Source organism: Phascolarctos cinereus, unplaced genomic scaffold (assembly GCF_003287225.1).
Source record: "Phascolarctos cinereus isolate Bilbo 61053 unplaced genomic scaffold, phaCin_HiC Scaffold_726;HRSCAF=1367, whole genome shotgun sequence".
NCBI classification, from domain to species: domain Eukaryota; kingdom Metazoa; phylum Chordata; class Mammalia; order Diprotodontia; family Phascolarctidae; genus Phascolarctos; species Phascolarctos cinereus.
Window position 1 is genome coordinate 185,541,539 of NW_027556098.1, and position 21,863 is coordinate 185,563,401.

Genomic DNA, 21,863 nt, shown 5'->3' on the forward strand with positions numbered 1-21,863 from the left:
TTAGTATCATATGTCTAACAAAGAGAGAACAAAGACAAAAGTGATTTAATCAAAGTATGGTTAAAGATGGCATTATTACTCTTATAAAGTCATCAGTTCTAAATTCTCAAGATGAAAGATAAAAGGTTCATATTTACTCAGAAGAGATAAAAATAACAGTCCATTATGTTTAAGTAAGAATATATATATATTTTTTAAATCCTCAGAACCCCACTTCATGCTGCAGCGTTTGCTGATCATGTGGAATGCTTACAGCTCCTTTTAAGCCACAATGCACAAGTGAATGCTGTAGATAATTCAGGGAAAACACCACTCATGATGGCAGCTGAGAATGGGCAGGCAGGTGCTGTGGGTATGTATTGGTTTGCCAGAGTTGGTTTTTGTTTTTGTTTTTACCCTGCGGGAAATGATGAAAGAAGTTAAACTGGAAAATTCAGTTACAACCCATCATATGTGGTGCTCTTGGTGCAACCCTGGTGGATGATTTTGTTATTCATTAAAGATGCTGGTTTTGTTTCAGTTGGTTTACAGAATGGCAGCTATGGTTAGCAGGTTTAAACTCTTACTTACCACACATGCCTTGCAGGAGCCATAGAATCTCAGCACTATAAGACCTCACTATAAGAGCATCATGCCTAACAAATGGGTAACCAGCATTCAACTCAAGAACTCATCCAAGAGGAAGCACTCTACCTCTTGGACCGGCCAATTTAATTTTTGGATAAATCTGTTAGGAAGTGTTTACTTATATTAAGCCTAAATCTGCCTCTTTGCAGCTTGCAACTATTGTTCTAAGTCTGCTTTTGAGGGCCAAGAAATCTATTCCCTCTTTCATTTGACAACTTGAAGACAAATACTTCAGGACAAAAATCATTTCAGCCCTTGGGGAATAGGATGTTTCAGATTAAGCATTCCCAGTTCACTTATTCAACCTTCATACAGCATGATCTTAAAGTCTTTGAACATCCCAATATTCCTTCTCTGGATGCTTTCCAGCTTATTAATGTCCTTCTTAAAACTTATTGCCCATAACTGAACACAATTTTCCAGATGTGGTCTGACCTGGGGGGGAGGAGAGCGGGATTTCTAGCTTTGTACTCCTAGATAGTATACCTCTCATAATGATTGGCCTCAGAAAAGTGTTTCAGGTGCCAATAAATATTCTCTGACCTTCATGCACAAAATCCTAGCTCTACCAGCTGGTGAAACAATAAGTACCCCAAACTTGAGGCAATTTAATAATATGGACTCAGGCAATAAGACATACCTAGGAACACACTTTCTTGCTCTTCTGGGGAATCAGCAGTGCATCAGAACTCACTAGTCCACAGCAGTCTTACGAGTTAAGCCAGTATACCTGCAACTACCATTATTCTTCTCTGCTTTAATATATAAGCTAGTCCTGGGCCAGATGGAAATATTGGCTACATCTACCTTCTCCCTGTCCTCAAGGTTCAGTTACATTGATTTGACCTGGCTAACTCACAAAAGCCACTTGACTCCATTTACTATAGCTACCCTCTTAAATTTCTTGATTGTTTATGGAATAATGGAAGTGAATTGACCTTTCTACAGTAAGACCACTACAAGTATAAGAAAATATTTTATTGATAACTCTTTTTTTTTAACACAGTTTATCAATAAGCATTTATTAAACGGCTATTCTGTGCCAGACATTGTGTCAGGTACTAGGGATACAAAGACCAAAAAAAAAAATTCCTGCTCTCAGAAGTTTACATTCTGTTGGGGGGGGGGCAACTTGTATATGTATAAGTTGATACAGAATAAATATCTATGTATAATAAATATAAAATAAATACAAGGTACTTTAGAGAGGGTGGGCACTAAGGGTTGTGGGAACAGGAAAGTTTTCATATAGGAAGCCTTTGAGCTCTATTTTGAAAGAAATGAAATATCTTGTGAGGCAGAGGTGAGGAAAGATTGCATATCGGGCATGGGGTAAAACCAGCACAAAGACACCAAGGACAATGGAGTGTCATGTATGAAGAACAGAGTAACGGTTAGTTTGGCTTGATGGTAGCATGCAAGAATTGAAATAATATATAATGAAGCTGGAAAAACAGGCTTAGGTCAGGTTATGAAGAGGTTTAAAAGTTAAATGGAGGCAATATTTTATCCTAGAGGCAATAGAGAGATACGGGGATTTAGTGGATATAGAAGTGACATGGTCACATCTGAGCTTAAAGAAAATAACCTTAGCAGCTGTGTGGGTTGGAATACAAAGAGAATCAGAGAGACCAAGTTGTAAGTCGTTGAAATTGGCAAGAGGTGATGACGGTCCGAGGGCAGCTCAGTGGCACAGTGAATAGAGTGCTGGGCCTAGAGTCAGGAAAACTCATCTTCCTGTGTTCAAATCTGGCCTCAGATACTTACTAGTTGTGTGACACTGGGCAAATCCCTTAACCTCCAAAAGTGAAAATAGGTGGCACACTGTGGCCCACAATGTTCCCAAGTGCAGCCCAAAACTTACTGAAATACACTGAGAAATATTTAACAAAAGAAATAAAAATACATTAGAACATAGATCATGTTAATAAATGTGGTTTTCTAAGACAGTATGAGGCCCACAAAGATCCTTAGGTGCAGTTTAGTGGCTCCTGTTTCTTTCTGAGTTAGATACCACTTCACCATATTTTAAGAAGCAAATAAAACCCCTTAGTAACATTATTCTGAAAAGAAACAATTGTTATTTAACATTAATGCCTGGCATCACTGGGTACAATCAGTGTCTTTTTTCCCACCTAATATACAGTATCTGATTATGGGCAAATGCTACCTGACATCAGGCGTTTGCATGAAAACTTGCTGTGAAATAAAATAGTGCTAGAGGGATATAGTTTCATAAACTATAGTTCATAGTCTTATAAATAAGCAATCCTGACTTTATATTATAATTTATTAATGATATTGTTGGCCAGAACAATGTCTTGTGGGTTATGCCTGTGCGTACTGCTTTTATCATAGTATTATTTTTAATAACTTCTTCAAATTGTATTTGATTAGCATTTGGTGCCAATAACCCTGTTTGTTTGGTTTTTTTTTTCTTTTCTTAGATCTTTTGGTGAACAGTGCCAAGGCTGATCTGACTGTAAAGGATAAGGACTTGAACACACCCTTACATTTGGCTTGTAGTAAAGTATGTAAATACATTTTAGAAATTATGTTATTTGTATCTGTGTATCAGAACACTTAAAGGATGGGTCAGAATATCCTTAGGTCAGGATATCGATTTCCCAAAATGCTGCCACTTTTAAAGATGAATTTAGAGTGAAGTGGAATCCATAAAAGACCACAGAACCCTGTCAACTTTTGCACGCAGCCTGGAGGCTGATTGCCGTTGCAGCATTTCTCATTCATTGCCTCAGACGTGTAGACGCTACTTTGGACTGAGGGTACATGAAAACCTTGGTGATACGGTCAGATGCTTCTTCAGAGGGCAAACATTTCCACTTGGATTCATGGGCTTCAGCAGATAGTATTGTCTAAATGTAGCCTAAAACAATTCTACTATGAAGCAAATAAATAGAATACTGAAAATATTGTGACCACTTCAAAAAATGTTGGGGTTTTTTTTTCACTAAGCACCTTTCTTATGCATTTCATCATTTCTACCCTAAAAAGGGTGAAAGGCCTGAAATCTTATAATACTGTAACTGTCAAAACCATCAACAGGTATTTATTTTGCATTACTACCTTCAAGTTACTCTTCTAGATTCCATGGGCAAATTAAAAAAAAAAAGGCTGTGTTCTAACTGCACATGTATAATCTATATCAAATTACTTGCCTTCTTAATGAGGGAGGAAGGGAGGGACAGAGGGAAAGAATTTGGAACTCAAATTTTTTTTTAAAACTGTGTTAAAATCATTTTTATTTGTAATTAGAAAATAAATAAAGACGTTCTCTCTCTCCAAATGTTTACAGTCTGACTGAGACAGCGAGACCTATGACTATAAAAAGACCATTAATTTACATCATAATATAAATGCTAGATAAATGACAAGGACAGTAAATACCCTCGTAGTCCATTATAGGATGGTATAGTCAGAGAAAGAAGACTGTGAAACAGGAAGAATTTATATACTGAAAGTATCCTTGAAAGAATTCTAGGTTATTCTCAACTCTAATCATTATAGGACCTTAATAATCTGAGCTTGCCTCTCCTTTGGTTGCCCAAATGATTAATGCTAAATGTTAGTTCAGAAATGTCGTTTTCCTATAATTCATCCTGCTACTATAGATATCTAACAAGTAAATCTTAGTGGGCTTGTGTCTGACTCTTAAAGCATGTACTATATCCATGCCCAGGCAACTTTCTCCCATTTGTTCCAGTATCTTCCTTAGGTTTTTCAAGACAATGAAATCATTTAAAATTTTTAAATTTAAATTTGAAGTCTCAAGTTAACAATTTCCTCCATAAGGTTATTTCCCATCTATCTAGCATTCTTTACCATTTTTATATATTTGTTTTCTTTATTAGGGTCATGAAAAATGTGCCTTGTTAATACTTGACAAGATACAAGAACAGAGCCTTATTAATGCAACAAATAATACACTGCAAACGTAAGTACCAGCTGCTGTGATTTTACTCTTTCAATATACTCAGTCATTTATGGAAGAAAAAGAATTCTAAATTTGGGGTAGAGTGACCTGGATTTGAATTCTCTGACCCTTACTAATTTTATGAGTATAGACAAGTCACAAGCTTTTGGAACCTATTTCCTCATCTGTAAATGGAGATAATAATAACTGTGTTATGTGTCTTCAAAGAACTTCCTCTCTGATCTTTCATATAATTGAGTTAATGCTATATGCTCATTTTGGCATATGGAACATAATGTGGGCACGCAGTGACTTATGGCAAATGGAAATATGAGCAGAAGATGGCAAAAGTCAGGTGGCCAGATCAAGAACACCATGTTTTAAGACATGCAAAGCAATACAATGTTCAGACACTAGGTCACCCATATTATTGTCTACCTGACAAGGTTGTTGTGAGGATCAAATGAATTAAAAGATGGAAAACACTTTGCAAATCTCAAGGTGCAGGGGGGAAATATCAGCTATTGTTATCCTTGGGAGCTGTAAAGGTTGGCCTCACTTAAAACATTTTAGGAGGTGTCCTAATTCAAATCTAGTAACACTGAGTTCTCTCTAGGAAATTCTGTGGAGTTCTTATTAATTTTTAATACTTCTCCATTGGGGAAACTCCTTGCATAACTGTATTATCATAGGATCATTAATTCAAAGCCAGAAGGGACCTTGGAAGTCATTTGAGCCACCTCTCTCAATTTATAGATGAGGAAACTGATGCCTGGAGAGGCTAAGCCACTTGCCCAAGGACACAGAGGTAGTAAAAAACATAGCCAATGGTCATACCCAGAACTTCTCACTCCAAATCCAATATTCTATCTAAATCTAGTATTAGCATGTGTGTTGCTGAAAAATGCTGATTTTATGTTTCCTTTCTTCCCAAGGAGACATGAAAAGCTTCCGCAATGTAGGTCTTAATAAATTTCAGTTGAATTAATGTGAAATAGCTGAAAACTGCTTGATTTTTAGTTGTTTGAAATCACTTTGACAATTGTATTGTCACTCAACAAACATTTGTGGGTAGGGTGGGGGAACGAGGATGTAGACAGGCACTGTACTAAGTATTTTGCAAATATTATCTCAGCAGATCCCATAACAACCCTGTGAGGTAGGTATTATTATTATTAGCTCCATTTTTCAGCCAAAAGAGCTGAAGTAAGACAGAGGCTAAGTGCCTTGAACAGTGTCACACAGGTAATAAATCAGGCCTGTACAACCTGCAGCCTGCAAGCCGCTTGTGCTATGCCAAAGGATTTTGGGTGGCCTGCAAAAAAATATAGAGGAATATGGTGTGCAGGCCTGTAATAAGTGTCTGGAGTTAGATTTGAACTCAGATCTTCCTGACTCCAGCCCTATCACTCTATCCACTGTGCCCCCTAACTGCCTGCAAGCGTTTATTAAGCACCTGCTCTGTGTTAGGCACTATGCTAAGTGTTGGCAGTACAAAGACAATAATAAAATAGTTTCTGCCCTCAAAGAGATTGCATTCTATCATTAGAAACAACAGTAGAGAAATCAGTATATAAAAATGTATGTAAACTAAATAAATGATAAGTTGGGAGGATACATTTAACAGTTGGGAAAGCAGAAAATGCTTCATATGTAAAGTGTTACTTGAATAGAGTTTTGAAAGAAAGAAGAGATTCTGAGAGGTAGAGGTCAGGTACTTCATTCCAGGAATGTGGGACAGCTGGTGTAAAGATGAAAAGACCAGAGATGAATGTGAGGTGTGAGAAACAGCAAGATATCCAGGGTGGCTGGGCCATAGAATGTAGGAAGGGGAATGATATATCATAAAGTTGGAAAAGTAGGATGTTAAGGGCTTTAAAAGTTAAACTGAGGAGTTCATATTTAATCTGATAAACAAAAGAGAGTTTATTGTGTAGGGTCATGCCCATACTTAAGGAAAATCCCCCTGGCAGCTGAGTATTATATTAGGGTGGGAAGAGACGTGAGGCAGAGAGACAAGTCAGGAGGCTAATACACTAGTCTAGGCAAGCAGTAATGCAGGCCTGAACTAGGGTTCAGTAAATACCCATGGGTGTATAGAGAAGGGAACAGATGCAAGAGATATTATGGAAATAGAATGACAAAATGATCAATGACCACATAACATAATCAAAGTGAGGAGTCAAGAATGATGCCACAGTTAGGAAACTAGATGAATGGAAGTATAGCACTGGCCTGGACTGAAATAGCAAAGTTTAGATGAGGGATGGATTTGGGGAGGGAAATAAGGATTTTTGTTTTGGACATGTTGAGTTTGAGTATCTCCAAGACATCCGGTTTGAAATGTCCAATAGACACTTGGTAGTGGCTGACTAGATCTTGGGAGAGAGACTGGGGCTAGATATATAGACCATAAAGCATTTGCTTAGAGAGGATTTTTTTTGTTAATTTGACTTTCTAATTTCATTTAATTTTTTTAATTAACATTTATTTTGTCTCCTTCCAACCTTAACTCCAATTTAAAAGAAAAAAAAGAAAACTTTTGTAACAAATATACATACAGTCAAGCAGAACAAATTTTTGCTTGTCCACATCCAACAATGTGTATCCTGAATTTTGAGTTCATTACATCTCTATCAGAACATGAGGATCATTGTTCTTCATCAGTTCTCTGGAATCATTGTTGGTAATTTCAGGGAACAGAGTTCTTAAGTTTTTCAAAGTTGCTTGTCTTTGAAATGTTATTACAATATAAATTGTCCTCAGGGTTCTGTTCATTTCAGTTCAGCTCATACAAGTGCCCCCAGATTTCTCTGAATGTATCCCTTTCATCATTTCTTATGGCACAATAGTATTCCATTACATTAATATACCATAGCTTGTTCAGCCATTCCCCAATTGAGATGATAATTAAACCCATGTGACCTGAGAGTAAAAAGAGAAGAGGGCCCAGGAGAGGAGAAGAAATGGGGCAATGAGACTCATGTAGGCATCTTTTTTTCAAGGAGATTGATTGTGAATAGGAGGAGAGATGTAGAACAGTATTTTGAGGAGATAGCACAGTGCAGTCTGCGATTTTTTCAGGATAGTGGAGAAAGAAGCAATAGGTTGGGAGAGAGAGAAAATTAGAAGGGAAGCATAATTATATAGATAATCTGCTGAAGAAATGAGGAAGGCATGGCATGAAAAGCATGGAGAGAGAGAGATTGGCCTTGTCAAGGAGAAAGACCACCCCTCTTCATCAGAGACATAGTAAAGAAAGAAAGAATAAATGACAATGTAATGGGTTTTGAGATATAGAAAGGAGGAGAAGAGAAGGATGTAATGCAATCTACTATTATGAAAAATTATGAAAAAAGAATTTCTTTCAAATTTGAGAATCTAAAACAGTGATATAGTAAAGGATGCTTGGGGTTAACATTGTAGCCTTGTGCTTCCTACAGTTTAGGGGGCAAAGATAGGAACCAGATCTGTGATTTCATTGGTATAAGGAAGTCCTAGTTAAGAAAACATCTTTCACTGATGTAGGCCAGCACCTTCCATGCAATTTATAGTCCTAGAGATTTGCCTAGAATACTATGTGTAAGTGAATTTCCCAGGTTCACACAGCCAGTATGTATTAGAAGTGGGACTCGAACTGAATGGACAGGTCATAGTGGAGAGTTCTGACAAAAGGTGATCCAGTGGGGAAGGAAATGACAGACCACTCCAGCATCTTTGTCAAGAAAACACCATGGATAGTACTAAAAGGATAAAAGAGATGGCATCAGAAATAAGCTTCAGGTCAGAAAATGTAAACAGCAACATGCACACTTGGTTAGAATTGGAGAGACAGCAGAAGACAGAAGAGCCTGGCATGCTATGGTCCATGAGGTCATGAAGAATCAGACACAACTGAATGACTGGACAACCTACTTACTGGCTCTGAAGCTACATAATGCTAGATCAAATCCTTACTAACAATCTGCTGTTTTCCCCTATGTCTGAAAGGAGGGGGGGAAATCCTCTAAGAACTTCTTACAAGTTAGCAATTATTTAACAGTAATGGCTGACCTTTCTGTAGCATTTTACATATATATCTCTATTATCCTCACAAAAATCCTTTGAGTAAACAATAGTACAGATGTTGTTGTCTCCATTTTGAAGATTATGGGATTAAGGCAATGAGAGATCTGTGATACCAAGAGTTAGTGGCAGAACCAATACTTGAACCCAAGCCTATTGTTTGTCTTTTTCCACAATGTCATGTTGCATTTTCATGCATTCTATTCCCTTTCTATCAAGTGAGTATTATATTATTTCTATGTATTCTATTTTTGGAACCAGCGTGTATTTATTTGTAAAGTGTTTATTTATTATTAGTATTTATTATTGGCATTAGATTTATTGTTAGTATTTATTATTTATTAGTATTTATCACCTATAAAGTATTATTTATAAAGCCGTTCAAATGGCATGACATTTATCAGGGTGAAAAAGACATCGTAGAAGATACATGGTAGCCTGATATTTAATACATTAAAAAATGTGACCTAGGCTTCCTCCTTTGGCCATAGAAAGAGTTTCTTCATTTCTGTTGTCATCAGGATTTTCTGAGAGCATATTTCCACCTGAAATCTATTCCATTCATTTTCTATCAGAGGATCTAGGCATAAATTGGAAGAATAAATTGATCATTATCATCTGTAACAAGTTATATCAGCAAACATCATAAGAAAGCCTAGAGTAGAACTCAAATTCAGTATTATGGGTTGTTTGATAAAGGTTTCCAAATATCCTTTCCCCTCCACTTCTTATGACACAGATAATATTTTTATTTTGAAAGTTATTCTTTAAGGTAGGTTTTGGAAGTCAGCCTTGAAGCTGTTATGTTTTGTAGACCTCTCCATATTGCTGCACGGAATGGCCTAAAGATGGTAGTTGAAGAGCTGCTGGCCAAGGGAGCTTGCGTCCTTGCTGTAGATGAAAATGGTAAGAGAAAATAATCTTCATTTTCTTGCTATATCCTTTTGTATACTTTTGGAAGCTGGAAAAGTAAAAGATAGATAGGAGATGGTTAAAAAAGTCTTGAATGTACTCTTTGGAAGCTCATTGCGTGTAAGGCATCAGGCAAGGAGACCTTGCCCTGTCTGTAAACCACATACTCTATGCTCTGCTAGAGTTTTCCATCTTGCATGTAATGTCAGCTGTTGGTCTGTAACTCCTTAGGGCAGTAGTTAAAATGTTTCAGATTCATTCAAAGCCTTTAAACTTGGCACCTTTACTTCTAACTGCATGTCCTGAAGAGTTAAGGGAAATATATATCATTAGTGCATGTGTGAGGGCCCAAATACTTGGATGTCTGCTTGATTGTGTCCCAGATCATTCTGAGATCAACCTTGGTATTTCCAATTGTCAGACTAAAACAGAGGTGCTATTAAACAGATTCTTGTTATGGAAATTTTAGGGCTATATATGAGATAGAGTTCTGGAGTCAGAAAAATCCAAGTTCAAATCCTGCCTCTGATACTTTCTGGCTAATTAACCCTAGGCAAGTTACTTATCTTCTCTTAGCCTCAGTTTCCTCATTTGTAAAATGAGGTAATTGGACTAGATGACCTCTAAGATCCTTTCCAATTCTAAGTCTATAATCCTAATATGATTTTTGGAACTGAGTATATTTCCTTATCTATGGAAAAATCCTTTAAAAATATTTTTTCTTAGAGGGATCATCAACCTGCTATATTAGAGACAGCTGTGGTCTTTGAGGCAAAGACTTGAGTTCAAATACTGGCTTTGCAGCCTTTTAACTATGAGACCTTGGGCAAGTCACTTAATCTCTTTGGGTCTCAGTTCCCTCATCTGTAAATTGATGGGATTAGACTATACAGGCCTCTAAAGTTCCTCTCAGATCCAAATATATGATTCTGTGGTTTAAATCCTATAGGAAATTTCCATTTCTGTTTCTGAAGAAATTCTGGAGACGTAGCATAGAGGATGGAGAGCTGGCTTTAGAGTCACACACTGGCTATGTGACCTTGGACCACAACTCTCTAGAACTGCAGGTTTCCGATCTGTGTTAGTATAGGGAATTCCCCACACCAGTGAAACTTTAGGTCTGGATCACAGGAATGTAAATTTAGAGCTGGAAGGGAATTGTGAGGTCATCTAGTACAACGCCATCTTTCTACAGAAAAGGAAAGAGACTCAGAGTGAATAAGTAAGTGATTGGCCCAAGATCACACATATAATAAGAGGCAGGAACGGGATTCAAAGTCAAGTCCTTTGATGCTAAATTCAGTGCTCTTTCCACTACACCATGATACACACAAAAAAATCTGAAATCAACTCTCAAACATTTCCTTTCTGGTAAAAGTGAATAAGCATCAAATATTAGGTATCTCAATATTTAACCCTTTTTTAGAACTGTATCAGTTATGCTTGAAGCAAATAGAAAATTCTTGATACTTATGAGCTATGAAATAAAAAATGTGGCTCAATTATAGCATTATGATAAAACGTATTAACATAACTCACTTAAATGCTTATTACAGGTATTGAAATTAGCAGCGCATGCATATTTCTCAGAAGTAAGCAGCCATACTGATATCATTAGCTAACTCAATATTTTTGGTTGTTTAGCCTCATTTTATCATAGCATGTGCACTGCTCTACCCTTTACCTGATTCATCTGGGAAGAGAGGGGGAAATTTGTCTCCTACTCCATTTCCTTGGTTTTTCCTTTTCCTTTCTCTTCCCCCATTATTCCTTCCCCCTCTCACTACCAGTACTGCAGTTGTATTGATGAAGTATATAACCACTTTTAAAAGGCCACTTTAATATAGTTGGGGTGTAGAGACAGATGAATTTTGTGGGCACCAAATTTTAGTGATCCACATCTGCCTTTGCCAGGAATGGCCAAATACATTTTGGAGCTGGGGGTTCTTAACCTTTATTCTGTGCCATGGACCTCTTTGGCAGTCTGATGAAGCCCAGGGAACCCCTTCTCAGAAGACTGGGTTATTTTATTCATGATTGAAGAAAATGCTAAATTTCATTTTGAGGTTAGTAAAATTTACATACAGAGATACCTTGAAATCTGTTTGTGGACCCCATGATGGCACATGGACCTCTAAGTTAAGAACCCCTGTTTTTAGAGGCTGTTTTGTTCAGCATTTTAGAATCACAGAGCCTTTATTAATCAATTATTTAACTTGTGTAGAATATTATCATACCCGATTTTTCTTATTTTTGCTTTCTTACCAATGTGGGGGTGGAGAAGTGAGTGTCAGGGAAATCTGATAGATGATCACAGACAAGAAATGAAGTGGTGATGACCCCATAGGAATTTCTATTCATTGTACCAGATCCTATGGTTTGAGTAAGTTATTCCCTGATGATACTAATAATAGTTTGCCTATCTGTTAGCACTTTGTAATCTTCCAGCAATAGTTAATGCCAAATGCTCTTATGCAGCATTAGGCTCTATAATAGTGCATATTAATATTATAGTAGCTCACATTTCTACAGTGCTTTGAGATTTGCATTTTCCTCATAGTAAACTGGTGAGTGTGGATAATACAAGTATTATTATCATCATTTTACTAAGGAGAAAACTGAGGCAAAATAACATAATTTTCCTCAAGAGCATACTGCTAAAATGTGACAGGGCCAGGATTCAAACCCAGGTCTCATGACTCCAAGTTTGATACCCTTTGCAGTATACATGCTGCCACCATTTTGTCTAAGTCACTGGAGTTCAGTCTGATAAAGGTAGAGTGCCATAAAAAAAAAATCTACCTTCTTACATACCTGATTTGTAATGAGAGAGCATTTTACCTGCAGTAACTGGATCAAGTGTTTAACAAAAAATCACTAAAATTCTTTTGTTTCTGGTCAGACTTCTGAAGCTCAAACTATGACTCAGGCTAAGAATTCCCCACATCATTCTTTCCTTTGCAACATCTGCTGGGTTCTAGAATAGGGTTTCTGTTCTGTTTATAATTTTTATTAATTGAGTTGCTAACTTGAATACCAAGAAAAGTAAATTTTGATTCAACAAGGACTAATCTTTCTCATACATCCCATGTATCCAATTTATTGTATCTGTCCCAACTAATACGTTTTAATCTCTCAAATACCAGTTGATTAATATGCATTGAATGATAAAACTGCATAACTTGATGTTTGTTGATACCTAATGTAAATTTTTTTCTTATCTGATGCACATTTGTCTACAACTGAAAGTCATTGTTCTCAGAATGAGATTTGTCCCTATGAACCGAGGCTGAATGCTGTTATCAGGTTCATAGTGCCATGCGCGCTATATTGTATTCATCTTTGTTGTTGTGAATCTGTGTTCTCCCAGTGTTTTTGTCCATTTGGTGAAGGCTAAATTCCCCCTAACTTATAATAGAGTGCTTGTTGTGGTCATATGAGCTGAAAACCTTCATAAATTGTCTCTTCCTCCATTCCCTCCCCCAATTCCCTTATCCCACCTTTCCTTCTCTCTGACCCCTAGCATGTCTACTTAGTATAAGTAATTCATCCTCTTGCCTGGCATGGTTTTAACTTGACATACATCTCTCGCTTACAAAATCATCTTGAGATGTATTTGTGGAATGCTCACTTTCCCCTTTGATTTCCCCAGTACTAACCATTGCCTTGTCTGCATTTATGCCCAGGTCATACCCCAGCCCTGGCTTGCGCTCCTAACAAGGACGTGGCTGACTGCCTGGCACTCATTTTGGCTACCATGATGCCTTTTTCTCCTTCCAGTACAATGACGGCTTTCAACTTCGTTTGTTTTAAAAAAGACCATTTGAGCAGGACACAGATCTGTGATGGCACCAATCTGAGTGGCACCGCTAGCTCTTGCACTCACAATATAGGATCAGAGGACGGGTACAATGAAAATGATTCTGATTCGGAAACATTTTGACTCTGGACTTCAGAAGCTTCCACTTAATTACTTACGTTAAGTGGAGAAGGCGGGGCAGGAAGACTTTTTATTCCCCAAATTATATTGTGTCAGAGTGTCATTATGGAACCAAGCTTTGAGAAAATAGGAGAAAAGGGTTTAGTAAAGTGTGCAATGAGCCTATAGGAAAGGACTTGGAGTTTTTGTTGGAAAACATTCTCACGAAATGTGCCCTGACTTTGATTTCATCATGTTTTTTTTCTATCTAAAGTACTGCTGTGAAAGTCTACCTCTCATCTTAAGTAGGGAATTTTTTAAAAAGGCATTTTATTATTTCTTCTTTTGAAATAATGCAACAGAGTAAGGGGCTATTATATCAAGGATTTTTATATTGTGTCCTTGCTGTACAATTATCAGAAGCTTATCAATGTGGCTTTCTTGTACCATGAGGGAGTTTGTCCTCAAATTTCTCCTCACTCTGATGTTTACTTCCTCATTACAAGCCAAAGGTAAAGTTCACCTTCAGAGGTATTGCCTGGATTATTGTTGCTAGAAGAGTTAACCACTCATGTATTCTCTCTGCCTCTCTATCTTTGTTGATATGTCTCTGTCTGTTTTTCCTTTCCTGTCTCTGCCTGTTCATATACACATACATATACCAACACACATTAAGCACACATGTCCAGAAGGCATGTGCTAAGAATCTTTGCTTAGTAGATGAATATTGATGTAAAATTTGATATAATTTTTAAATTATAATATAAACATGACATATGCTAGATTATATGATAGATCATTAATAATTTTCACCTGATCCACTCAACTCTGATCCACCATAGAAAGTTTAGTTCATAATTACATAGTCCATAAACTTTGTAGCAATTTGCCAGTTTCAAGTGCAGTAGTTTGTTTTTTTTTTCACTGATTCTTCTTCAATTAAATCAGAATACTTCCTTTTTAAAAAATAAATTAACCACTAGGTTGTAAAAAATATTTTTTACACTATATTAGGAAGTTAAATAGTCTCTTTGGTCAAGAGTAATGCAAAGCAAGAAATAATGTAGGTCCCAAAGTGAACATAGGCACAAAATGGGGAATAGCAAAATGAGATTTGGAAAGAAAAGCCAATTAGCATTGACTTGTTAAGTGGGATCAACATTATGAATACTGTATCTGCTCCTTCTGCCAAAGCTTCTAGGTCAAATGGACCCCGTTCCTCACCTGGGACAGATGTACAAAAAGAAGAATGAGACTCTGAAAAAAATATTTATATATACATATATATATATATGTATATATATCATCAACCAGCTATACACGAGGACCAAAATGCTTCAGTGTCTAAAATGGAAGATAAATTTTTTTTCCTTCAAAATGGAAATGAGAAATGATGTAGCTTTTCTAAAAAGTTAAAATGTATACTTTTTGAGTCTTGGTTGTATTTTACATTTCTTACGACACAGATTTATAGTTGATGGCTTACCATTTGTAACCAATGATGTGTTGACCACAATTTATTTTTTTGCCAAACCAGAGAAAATGTTCATATATACTTTTGATGTAAATGTGTTTATATTTATTTGATGTGAAGCAAAAGCCCAGGAATTTTCTCCGTAGTTATGTTTTAATTGTTATGTGTCTTATCGGGCCTATAAAGAAAAAAAATAGCAGAAAAAAAATTGACTCTGAGCTAGCCAGAATGCCTGGGGTCCCTATGCTCAGCATATCTATTGTTAAGGTTTCCAGGCTAACCTCAGGTTCTTCCACATCTTTTAGGAGGGGATACAGAATGCACAGTCATTCCATTGCTCAGATCCCCTCTCACTGTAGCTTACAGGGCATTGCTATCTCTCAGTAAGGAAGGCTGAACTCCAGGTGGGTATACTCTAGACACAGTCCTTGAGAGAAGAGAATAGAAATGGGTGTTGGTGTGTGTCAACATGATACAGACATGAAAGGTTCAAAAGTGATCCTACTAGCCACAAGATTGCACATAGTCCCAGTAAAAGGATCCTAGCAGGAAAACTATGACTTAGGCTGCTGACTCATGGTCTGAGAGAAGTTAAAATCACCAGTCCACATGCTTAGTTTTCCACTTGAGCCAAGAAAAAGGGAAGAAATACTTCTTGAGGGGCTGTACCTCTGACATTTCTTTCTTTTTCTAGTTTAGTCCTGGAAATTTCTATTTTATAATAATCACGAGCATTTTTTAAAAACAGTGTTCAATGAGATCTAAGCAAACTATAGATACTATATTGTGTTTTTCAATACCTGTAAAATACCTTAATCTTTTAGCATCTTGGAGGAATTAAAAAATTGGAACTCACTTTACTCATCACGAATGAGAACTTGTTCCAAGGACTTGTAGAATTGGTATTGATTTCATTGGAAAAGTTCAATGACACTTTTCTAGAACTCTGAGGAAAAGGGGATGTTTTCTCCTTTCCCCCCCTTAACGTTAGTACTGTATTCCTTTTTTGAGAAGAATGATTTTTTTAAAAAGTTGCTAACTAGCAATAACTACCTTATCTTTATTAAAGCACTGAAAATAAGGGGGAACCAGCTTTGAAGGAGAGCTGTATACTGTGGTGTCTTTTTGTAGAAGTGACTGGAAATCTCACTAAAATGGTATTTGTTTTGGAATGAAAGGAAGTGGCCTTTTAAGCAGGAAATGAAATGTCTTCTTTTAGAGGACTAGTGTTGAATTTTTCTGTAGAAGAGCAGAGATAACAGGTAATATTGCAGCAAACCACAGTGATTCAACCTTATCACAGTGGAACTATAGTTTACCTTTCTACTCTATTACATTGTAAGAGGACAAAGGAACAAAATTGAAATATGCTTACCAGGAACTGACCAGTAAATTTATTTTTTCCTTTTCTTGAGTTGGTTTTGGTGACTACAAAATTTGCTTTATTTAGGACATAAGGAAAGATTGCATTTAGTTTTTGTATCTTCTAAGTCTATTGCTAGAAAGAAAATCATATTTTCAACAAGGCTCACTAAGAAAAAAGTGTTTTTTTAAATAAATTTTCAGATTCCTACATCATGGTGTTTATTGTTCTTGCTTAAATACTTTTTTTAAGACTGTATTTTAACCAGAGACACGGGGATTTTTTGCATTGCACGTAACTCTTCTTGTTCACCAGTGTCTGCCTATCTTTGATAATACGTTACTATCTCCAAATTGCCTAAAACTTGTTCTGATTCTACAGCAAATAGCTCAGGGGATTTCTATTTATCACTACTAAAAGGGCACCATAGTATGTTTGGTACTTTATGCAGTAAACAGCTGCTTGAATTGTTATTTTATTACTAAATTAGAGCAAGAACATCAAATGAATTGCTGCAGTAGTTATTCTTTGTACTGTGGAGAAAATTGGTTAGCTCTCTGTTGGTTTGGTTTAAGAACTTGCGTCTTTTCTGGTGTAATATGAAGTTAGAGTGCCTTTTTATATTTGTGTATTCTGAAAATGTTTTGTGAAATTTATTGTATTTTTTCCATTTGAGTGTTATCAAAGCAATATAATACCAGTCGGTTTTTATTTCAAACTTTTTTTGAATGTATACAGTCTTTTTCCCCCATTCCCTTTCACTTGCTTTGAATTTTAAATGAATGTGCTAAATTTCCATAGGAATGATGTATGATTTTTTTTTTGCAGTGCTAAAAATGCTTTCTTCATACAGAAACTATAAACCATAGATCAGTGTTAGAGGGAAAAAGCATTTTAAAATAGTGACAATCTGAGCGTGTGTATAAAATGTAATTCTATGCTTTTCTTATGCAGTGATCTAAATATTCAAAGCCAATATCTTATGTTTGGTAGTTTTGTCAACATATTTTATGCTTTAGCATGTGCAATATATCTTTACAAAGCACGATGATACGAATCTGGTGCCAGTGTTATATTTTGCATAACATATTTGTAACGGCAGAAATTATTGGTTGATGGTTTCAGTGGGGTTTTGTCTGTAATGTTTTATTATGTAAATTGGAATTGAATGACTTCGGTAAATGTCATAACTGTAAAAATGAGGAAAAAAACTTAATTCATTGAATGACTGATCCAATCTGAATCTTTTCAAGCACAGTTTAATATCTTTTTCAACTACTGAATGCTCTATTAATGTAATGAAATACGTAGCTGTAAACTATTGAAATGCATTCAGATGGTTATTTTTACAAATAAAAACGGTACAAATATTGTTGTGATTTGAGTATGACTTTTATTTTTCCAGATTATGTTGAATTAAACATTCATCCAAAATACTCATGCATGCTATGTATTCTGTATATTTAGGTAAATATTACATGTAAAATATATTCTATATATTCACCTACAAAAGATAGAGATATAAATATACACACATATTATTTGTGCGCATACACACACATATATACATATGTATGTATATACACTTATACACACCACCTACCTAATTTCCTGATTTGCCCCTTAGAAATATGTAATGGCAGCTTTGCACAAGTTATATTAGAAGCAGCAGGATTTATCATCATCCAGATCTATAGAGACCACACAGATGTGAAAAAAGTCAGACAACGTAAGCTGTCTCAATCAATCAATCAACAAGCATTTATTAAGAATTATATATGCCAGACACTATACTAAGCACTGGGGATACAGCTAATGTGAATAATGAATCCTACAAAGTGGTCATATGTGTTTGAATTTGCCCTGTTTAAAGTTATAATTGTGTAAAATATAGTCATTGGTTCTAGCCAAGTGGAAATATGAAGCTCAAATGTGAATAATGACTTCTTCATGGATTTCATTATTTGTACTAATGCAGTACAAAGCAAGATAAGAACAAGGTCTTCCCCCAAGAAGCTCACATTCGACAGGAGAGACAAAAGATATACAGTGTAAATGGGAGGTAATCAGAGAGAAGGCACTATATGGCAGATGGATCAGTGAGGATCTAGAATAGGCCTCTTACAAAAAGTACATTTTTAATAGAACTTTATATTTCCCAATTACATGTAAAGATAATTTTCAACATTCATTTTTAGAAAATTTTGAGTTCCAAAATTTTCTCCTTCTCCCCTTCCCCTTTTCCTTCCCCAAGATGGCAAGCAATCTGATATAGGTTCTACATGTGCAATCATGTTAAATATATTTCCACATTAGTTATGTTGTGAAAGAAGAAACAGAACAAAAGGGAAAATTCATAAAGAAAAAATCTGAAAATAGTGTGCTTCGATCTGCCTTCAAACTCTATAGTTCTTTTTCTGGATATGTATAGCATTTTCTATCATGAGTCTTTTGGAATTGTCTTGGATCATGGTATTGCTGAAAAGAGTTAAATCTATCATAGTTGATCATTGCACAATGTTGCTATTACTGTGTACAATGTTCTCCTGGTTCTGCTCACTTTATTCAGCATCAGTTCATGTAAGTCTTTCCAAGTTTTCTGAAATCCACCTGTTCATCATTTCTTGTAGCACATTCATATACTACAACTTATTCAGCCATTCCCCAATTGATGGGAATTCCCTCAATTTCCATTTCTTTGCCACCACAAAAAGAGCTGCTATAAATACAAAAAGTGCCTTTTGAGTTGATTCTTGAGGGAAGCCAAGAAGTAGAAGTAAGGAGGGAATGGATACCATATATGGGGGATTGCTTCCATATATTAAAGGTTCAAATTTGGGAAATAGTGTCCTGTGCAAGGAAGAGGAAGACCAGTGTGAACTGGGTGGTAGTGTGTACAGGGGGCTAAAATGTAACAGGACTGGAAAGATAGAAATGAATCAGTTTGTGAAGGGCTTTAAAAGCCTGCTCCCCTTTTTTAATCTGGATTCTGATCTGAAAGCAGCCACAGAGTTCTTGAGTAGGGGAGTGACATGGTAAGACCCATGCTTTAGGAAGACCACTTTGGCAGCTAAGTGAAGGGTAGCCTGGAGTGGAGAGAGACTTGAAACAAGAAATTTTATCTGAGACTTAACGGAGCTAAAGATTGCACCTACTAACACCTTCTGAAACCAAGATACTGCTATCAGTTCTGCCCCTAACTTGGTATGTATTACTCTGATGATAGGCCTTGAGTTTTATGAGTGAAAGTTTCCTCAGATGCAAAAATAGCCAATTATGGCACAAGCCAACGTATAGGATAGAGGACAGGGCATTTTAAAATGAGACAAACTGATACAGAAATGTTCAACAACATAATTATTTTGATAGACACTAGTCCTCTTCTCCATGTTGAAGAGAGTATTGCTATAATATGTGGAAACACTATATCTGAGGTTGTTTTTGACAGGCTCAATTTAGAAAAAAATAAAAAAGGAAAACAGTTTTCCTGTTAATAGCTCAGGGGAATAGCTCTGTTTGCTGTTACAACCAAGAAAGTCCACCCTTCACTGGGCCATTCTGATGAAAGAGGCATTCAATCACATGGTGCAGTTTGAGGTATGTTGACTTCATGGTTTCCAAAGTGGCCTTTAGCTCAGGCAGTCATTTACATGGTGATTTGCACTTGCTATGTGCCAAGTATTGTGTTAAGCACTGGGGATACAAAGTACTTGCTTTCAAAGAATTCTAACTGGGGGAGACAACACATAAAAGAAAGGATTAAAAGTTCTAGTCCTGAGATGGATCTTGGACATTATCTAATCCAGAGGTGTCAAACTTGCAAAACTCTCAGTGTAGCCCAATCCAGATTAAAATATAATTGGGAAAATGTTTAACAAAATAAATCAAAATATAATACAACACAGTTAATGTTAATTTGCTCTAGTCTAAGTCAGTATGTGGCTCCCACATTATCTGTTCCTTTTGAATTTGACACTACTGAATCCAACCCTGTCATTTTACATATGAAGAGGCTCAGAGTTTAAGTGATTTGTCCAAGATCACCCAGGTTTAAGTAGCACAGTCAGGATATGAACTACATTTTTCTCTTTTTTAATTTTTTAGATTTTTTTTTAATTAAAAATCTATTTTTTTCCCTACCACCTCTCCCTCAACTGGAAAAAGAAAAAGAAAACCCTTGAAATAAATATGTGTAGATCTAGGAAAACAAATTCCTACATTGGCCATGTCCAAAAACTTTGCTTCCTTGTGTACCCTGAGTCCATTACTTCTTTGTCAGGATGTGGGACTTCTATGTTTCTCTCCATAAAGACATTAGTCCAGCTACTTGTTCATATAGTGGGGGGGGGGGGCAGACTTTAGAATGAATTTGCTTCATCTGAGAGAGCAGCCTACTGTTTTCTCCTTTTATAATTCAGGGAGACCCTGAAAAGTCCTAAAGAAATTGTTATCGTCAAATTAAAAAAGCTGGGGGCAGCTAGATGGCGCAGTGGATAGAGCACTGGCCCTGGAGTCAGGAGGACCTGAGTTCAGATGTGGCCTCAGACACATAACACTTCCTGGCTGTGTGACTCTGGGCAAGTCACTTAACCTCAATTGCCTCACTTGAAAAAAGAAAGAAAGAAAGAAAAAAAAATCCACCACAACTGTTGGAGTAGTTTTTAAATACACAAGCGTTTAATATTCCCTGTTCTGTTTCTGCTTCAGATCATCTTCTACACAACTGCCCAAGTGATACTCATCTATGATCCTGTCATTCCCCAACTCAAAATGCTCCTGTGGCTACCTTTTTCCTCTAGTATAAAATATAAACTCCTGTTTGACATTTAAATCCCTTCACAGTGTGGCTCCAGCCTACCTTTCAAAGCTCATCGCACATTTTTCTAATGCACTCCAGGATATATCCAAATTGGCCACATTCTTGCTAATACACAATATTCTGCCTTTGCACAGGCTGTGCCCTCTGCATAGAATGCATTCCTTTCCCACTTCTGTCTTTTGGAACCCTTAGCTTCCTTCAAAGCTTAGCTCAAGCATCACTTTCTCCAAGAGGGCTTTTCTGATTCACCCTCACACACACACCCCAGCTGCTAGTGCCTCCCTTTCTCAAAAAAAAAATGCCTTGTATTTACTTTGTATGTAATAGTTAATAACAAACATTTATATAGCACTTTAAGGTTTACAAAGCATGTTACAAATATCCAATTTTATCCTAACCACAACCCTGGAAAGGTAAGTGCTGTTATTATATCCATTTTACAGATGAGGAAACTGAGGCAGACAGGTTAAATGACTTTCCAATAAGTGTCTGAGGATAGATTTGACCCCCAAATCATTCTCCCTCCTTTCTCAAGAAGTTCAGTACCTCATAAGTTTCCTTTCCACCCAAACCCCTACCCTCATGCTAGGGGACATAACATATGCCCCTTCTACATATATTCTGCTTTTCCTTCAACCAATAACCTGCCAGGTCCTTAATGTATTTAATTTTCATGTCCTACTCCTCCACTCCACTTCATCTACACAAGAATGTTCACACCCTTGATCTTGCCATCTCCCATAAGAGTTC

The 21,863-nt window shown here is 36.5% G+C and overlaps 1 protein-coding gene across 1 annotated transcript in view; it reads left to right on the forward strand.

Annotated features, from left to right (window-relative positions):
* The window catches only part of ANKRD44 (ankyrin repeat domain 44), a 366,840-nt gene extending 349,167 nt beyond the window's left edge, over positions 1-17,673 (forward strand). Inside the window, 5 exon segments of the mRNA XM_020993541.2 lie at positions 207-352; positions 3,075-3,157; positions 4,500-4,582; positions 9,441-9,532; positions 13,225-17,673. Coding sequence (XP_020849200.1) covers positions 207-352; positions 3,075-3,157; positions 4,500-4,582; positions 9,441-9,532; positions 13,225-13,481 — 661 coding nt within the window. The 3' untranslated portion in view covers positions 13,482-17,673.
* Positions 17,674-21,863: the final 4,190 nt, after the last annotated feature.